Source organism: Thalassophryne amazonica, chromosome 11, assembly GCF_902500255.1.
Source record: "Thalassophryne amazonica chromosome 11, fThaAma1.1, whole genome shotgun sequence".
Taxonomy (NCBI): domain Eukaryota; kingdom Metazoa; phylum Chordata; class Actinopteri; order Batrachoidiformes; family Batrachoididae; genus Thalassophryne; species Thalassophryne amazonica.
Window position 1 is genome coordinate 77,760,680 of NC_047113.1, and position 6,000 is coordinate 77,766,679.

General features: G+C 42.0%; 1 protein-coding gene across 2 annotated transcripts in view; it reads left to right on the forward strand.

Moving 5' to 3' along the window:
* nfkb1 (nuclear factor of kappa light polypeptide gene enhancer in B-cells 1) overlaps positions 1–5,746 on the forward strand; it is an 84,588-nt gene extending 78,842 nt beyond the window's left edge. For both annotated transcript variants that reach the window (XM_034182237.1, XM_034182236.1), the window contains 5 exons: positions 1,081–1,223; positions 1,294–1,357; positions 2,368–2,531; positions 3,541–3,661; positions 3,741–5,746. In XM_034182237.1, the coding sequence (XP_034038128.1) occupies positions 1,081–1,223; positions 1,294–1,357; positions 2,368–2,531; positions 3,541–3,661; positions 3,741–3,829 (581 nt within the window). In that variant the 3' untranslated portion in view covers positions 3,830–5,746. The remainder of the gene's footprint in view (positions 1–1,080; positions 1,224–1,293; positions 1,358–2,367; positions 2,532–3,540; positions 3,662–3,740) is intronic.
* The last annotated feature ends 254 nt before the right edge of the window (positions 5,747–6,000 follow it).

A 6,000-nucleotide genomic window follows, 5' to 3' on the forward strand; every position in this document is an offset into this window, starting at 1 on the left:
AATTTGAATAAGGAAAGTTGGGTTTTTTCTCACTAAATGGATGTTGCACTCACTGCAGTTTATTGTCTGGAATAGTCCCGGATTGCATTTCAGAGCTTCTAGAATTCAAACATTTTTATGCAGGTGGTGTTGTGGGGGTAATTTTGGGTTTCAGCTTTTTTTGTTTTTCACCACTTTCATCCCAGTATATGTGAAATCGTGAGTCACTTTTGTGCGGATTAAAGTCACTAACTGGGACTCCTGTCGTTGCGAGAAAGAAACGAGAATTGTTCTCCGTTCTGTTCACACAGCTCCAAACGCTGTGCGGCTCTCTGCCGAGTCAAGTTAGAATGATGGAGTCCAGTCAGAATTAATAACTTCAAAGCGAAACACCGTTTTGTTTATTTTTATTTATGTCCAGAGATCAAGGATACACTGACCAATTTCATATTTATTTACTTTAAGACTCAAACCTGTAAAGTCTACTTTTAGTACAAAATTCACAAGAGGTATCGATAAGGGAATCGATAAGGAATCGGATCGATAAGCAGAATCAATAATGGCGTCGATATCGATAAAATCTTATCAATACCCATCCCTAAGTTTGACACATTACTGAGATGCAGACGAAGGTCCACGTAGGAGATGAGCAGAATGCTGCAGTATATCTCTGCATTTTGTCACCTCTCCAGGTAAAGCAGTGAGGTCACCCGAACATCTGCTCGGAGCGGACTCTGCGCCATCAAAAGTTTTTTTTGTTCCTCGCCACAAATCTTTGCAGGTTAAATGACGTCCATAAATGTTTATCGGTTTTATCTGTCTCCAGATGCCTTTCGTATTCTGTGAAAGGAAGGAACAGTGATGAAAGGAATGTTGACGTGGATTCTAGATCATTTTCTTTATGCAATGGAGTTTGACCCGATTATGAAAAAATAATTAGCTGATATTGGTGAAACATGTCCAACGTGTCACATGACACACATGATGATTTCTTAGTGAGAGATACAATAATCCAGATGATCCAGACTTTTTCTGAGGTTAATGTTAAAATGGAGGTCAGGTTTAATGTCCTCATCAGGGTGCGACTGTGTCTGGATTCAGGTGCAGATCCACAGAAGGAGAACTTTGAGCCACTGTTTTACAGTGAAGAAGAGGAGGAAGAGTTCTGTACAAGTAATGAAGACAGAGATGATGAAGGTTACGTCCCAGGAACCACTCCTCTCAGCATGGCTACCACCGAGGAGGTACCGTGTCTCAGGGATCTGAACTCAGGCTGTGCACTGGGCTCCAAACCCAACATATCTGTGTTTTCAGGTGTTGGAGCTTCTGAGCGGGAAAGGATACAAATCTCCCCAGAAATTCAACGTCCCCCCTCAGGGTGAGTCTGTCCTGTGGACATGTGGGCCTATCAAAACACAATCACACTGAAGCAAGAACAAAGACAAAACAAGAACCAGTAAATGAATAAAACACAGATATGTTTTTAGAGACCAGCAGGAAATGAGAGAAGAGAGAGATATACACACACAGGAATTCAGAAAAGAGACACACACGGGAAATGAGAAGAGAGAGAGAGAGACACACACACAAACATAGAAAATGAGAGAGAGAGAGACACGCAGGAAATTAGAAAGAGAGAGAGACACGCAAGAAATTAGAAAGGAGAGAGAGAGACACACAGGAAATGAGAAAGGAGAGAGAGAGACACACACACAGGAAATGAGAAAAGACAGAGAGACAGACATTGGAAATGAGAAAAGAGAGACACACAGGAAATGAGAAGAGAGTGAGACACACAGGAAATGACAAGAGAGAGAGAGACACAGGAAATTAGAAGAGAGAGAGCTAGACACACATGTGAAATGAGAAAAGAGAGAGAGAGATACACAGGAATTGAGAAAAGAGACACACAGGAAATGGGAAAAGAGAGAGATGCACAGGAATTTGGGAAAAGAGAGAGAGACACAGGAAATGAGAAGAGACAGATACACAGGAAATGGGAAAAGAGAGACAAATAAATGAGAAATGAGAGGCAAACAAGAAATGACAAAAGTGAAGCAAACAAGAAATGAGTTGAAACAGGAAATGGGAAAAGAGAGACAAACCAGAAATGAGCGGCCGTGCGTTTCTGGTTGTCTGTTCCGTGTTGTAGTTTCGATCGGCCGTGCGTTTGTGGTCGTCTGATCCATGTTGTAGTCTCGGATCGGCCATGTGTTTGTGGTTGTCTGATCCGTGTTCTACTCTCGGATCTGCCGTGTGTTTGTGGTCGTCTGTTCCATGTTGTAGTTTTGCATCGGCCTTTTGTTTGTGGTCGTCTGTTCCATGTTATAGTATCGGATTGGCCGTGTGTTTGAGGATAATGACATTTGATCCGTTTTGTGCGTGTAGGTGACCTGTCCACGCTGACCGCGGAGGTGAAGGAGGCTCTGTGTCGAGCTCTGGAGACTGAAGATTGCTGGGAGGATGTGGCTCATAGTCTTGGTCTAGGTATCCTGAACACAGCCTTCAGACTAAGTCCGTCACCTGCTGGAACCCTGCTGGACAGCTATGAGGTACATGTCAATCAACATGTCACATGACTAGATGGAGATTAGTTTTGGCACATTTCCATCTCATGTTTTATGCCCCTTGTATGACGTGTATGATGTAGTGATCAGCGTGCCCGCTTTAGCTTGTTCGTGCGATGATATCTCAAGAACCAGGTGACTAATTTCGTTCATATGTATCATAAGTGTGTACCTGGGTTGTTCCCCGACACTCTGTATTACTCATTTGTGGGGACTGGGGGGACGTGTCCTCTCCTGATGACTCTTGTTTGTGATATATGAGATGTGCTGATAATCGATCTGTGATGTCATCAACAAAGAAAAACCGCTCTTACATCACCACGGCGCACTGATACTCATCTCTAAAGCCTGTCTGTGTCGCTGGATGTCTGTTTGCTGACAGAGAAATGATTCTACGTTTTGTCCTGTGAAATCTGAAGGTTTTGTTTTTCATTTGGAGCCGTTGTCCCATCAAGATGAGGTGAACGTCGAGATGAGGTGCGTCGCGCTACTGCGCATGCGTGCACATGCGCACATCGCTCTACCCCGGACTTGAAGACGTCACCCGTCGAGATAAGGTGCCTCGCGCAACTGCACGTGGAGATGATGTAACTCACTCGACGTGCAACTGCGCATGCGCTTTTTTGTTTTTTTCTGTCAAAGTTTTTTTTTTATTATTATTAATTGTATTCAGTGTATATAAACATTTTCTGTATTTTACATTAGGAGCATAAATGTATGTATATTTTGCCTGTTGAAATAAGCTAACTCCAGGTTAAAAATACTTAGCGTTTTATAGTGAGTAGATTTGATACATTACTACGTTCGGATGAACAATTTATACATTTACTTGCCCATCAAAATAAGCGAAATTCGTCAAGTAATTTTTTTCAGTGCACACATATGCAGTTACGCGAGGAACCTCATCTCGACAGAACATCGGAAACAAAGAAATAACAGGCCACGTGACCTTTGACCCCATTGAAGCCACAGTTAAGCGGTGTGTGTCGTGCAGGTGTCGGGCGGAACCGTCCAGAACCTGCTCGCTGCTCTCAGGTCAGTGAGAGAGTGCGGCGCCCTCGGTGTCCTGGAGGGGGCGCTGCATCGCCCGTACTCAACAGCCGAAGACGCTGCAGGTCAGTTTTTTTGTCAGCAGGTGGTGTTGAAGCTCTTACTATGGCAACTACGGTTAGTGTCATATCTTTGTTTCCGCAGCTCCACCTGCTGGAGTCCAGAATGTGAAGGCAGACGTTCGGATGGACAGCGGGATGTGTGACAGCGGCGTTGAGCTTTCCACAGCGTGACGCTCTGATTGGTCGGCTGACACTTTTGAAGCTTTTCAACTTTTTACTGAAGCAGACAAGTTTTATGAACCTTTAGCGAGCAGAAACTCAACAGGAGGTCCGATTTAGAGAAACTGTTCTGCCTAGAACGTGATCCCAAACTCTCTCAGCTGTTACCATGGCAACATGATGCCATTTGAGCTGTTGGTGAAAAATGTATTACATTTTTATGAAAACAGACAGGACGTCCAACATCGTGTGTCCACCAGAACCCAGTTCAGATAAACTCAACTTACTGGACCACCTAACCCTCTGTGTGTGGATCAAGCACTCATTGCCTACCTGCCATTATTACCGCGATTGACCACCAGGGGGCAGTCTCACTTCTTCTGTTTGTCACGTCTTTGTGAGGTCATGAGGTCAAAAAAGAGCGTCACAATGTGAAATGACTCCAGAATGTAAACAAGAAAAGAACCCATGTGCCAGAATCCATAAAGCAGTTTGTCTGACCACATAAGCGCCGCCATTCTCCATTTGAGGAGGCAGATTACAAAAAAGCTCAGTTTTTAGATGACTGACTGCTGAGAAAAGTCACAATTTTAGCTTAAAAATAAACCTCTCTGTGCCTGAGAGAACACCTGTGGCAGCGTTCATTCATAGACTCACTTTCAACAGAGGGGGCGCTGTGCTTTCACTAGCAGGGACACAACAGGGTCTGGACCAACAACAATAAAAAAGACCGTCCTGAAAGTGGCAGATAACAAAACGCGCCTCACCTCATTGAGGTGAGCATGATGACATCACAAAGACAATCAGCCTGTGGGCGGGGCCACCCATGAACACCTGCTCCAACTCCGAAGTTACAAAAACAGATCCGACCCAAAACAAAACATCAGAGCCGATTTTACAATTATTTATTCCACATCCTCATTTAACCTGTGGGATCGGAGAGGGGGCATGTCCAAAAAGATGTCCCACCTCCTGACAGGTGGATCCACTACAACACCTGAACTTTAATTCATGGACTATCATGTTTTATTTAAAAATAACTTCAATTTAGTTGATTTTTTTTTTATTTTCACAACGATGGTGTGAAACGTTTTGCCTTTAATCTTTGCATTACAGTGAGTGCAAAGAAACGACGCGTATCCCATTTGCAAACATCCACCATCAAACGTCTGATAATAAATGAAATGATGCCCATGTCACTTTATTTGTGCTGATCATCACAGTGACCTCTAGTGACCTTTATGTGGATGAAAGGTCACATGACCACAGATTGCCCCACCCCTTGAGCAACAGCTGGAAAATAAACTTGTGTGTCGTATCGAGAAAATCGACAATGGCGATGAACTATTAAATAATTTATTTATAACATCTTCCTTCAATTTGTTTGGATAAAAACCTTGAAAAGGATTTGAATTAAATTCCAGCTAATCTGGTTTGAGCCAGTTTCACATCAAGGGTGAACTGGTTTTGACAAAATTGTGCGGGTTCGGGTTTAAGACTTTTTTTGTCAAAACGTCTTCTGAGAAAATTTGATTGATGTTTCATAAACTAAGCAGTTAATTGTAAAAAAAAAATGGTGATGATAATAATGAATGGTGCATAATAAATATTATTTTGACGTAAAAAAAAAATGTCTTGCTAAATGTTAATTTGCAGAAGCAAAATTGCAGATTGAGATTTATTGATGTGATAACTTAAAATGTGGATATTTATATTTAAAAAAAAAACTTTTTAAAAACTCAAGCAGCTGCTTCAGTTTGAAACCAGTTTCTTCTTCAGTCTGATAAAATGATTAAAAACCCAAACCTGTCCAAAACAATGCATTGTGGGAAATGAAGTCCAGAACTGTGAATTGCTTGTTCATGTCATAACAATATTCCGAATATTTTATTTACTTTAAGTAGTTTAAATAATAAAAAAGGTTTTTTTGTTTGTTTGTTTTTTACACATTCAGTCTTTGGTCCTTCATATTGTGAGACTTTATGAATTATAATTTTGATTTGATATGAAACAAGGACAGACTTCAGCTGAATGTTTCTGAGGTTTTGCTTTAATTTTAATAGTGGGGAGGTGACGGTCCAGTGGTTAATCGGTGGGCTTGAGACCAGAGTCTTTTTGGTTCAAACTCCCATCAAGCTGAAAAATCACTAATGCTGCATTTACACATAGGCAGGACGCGTTAC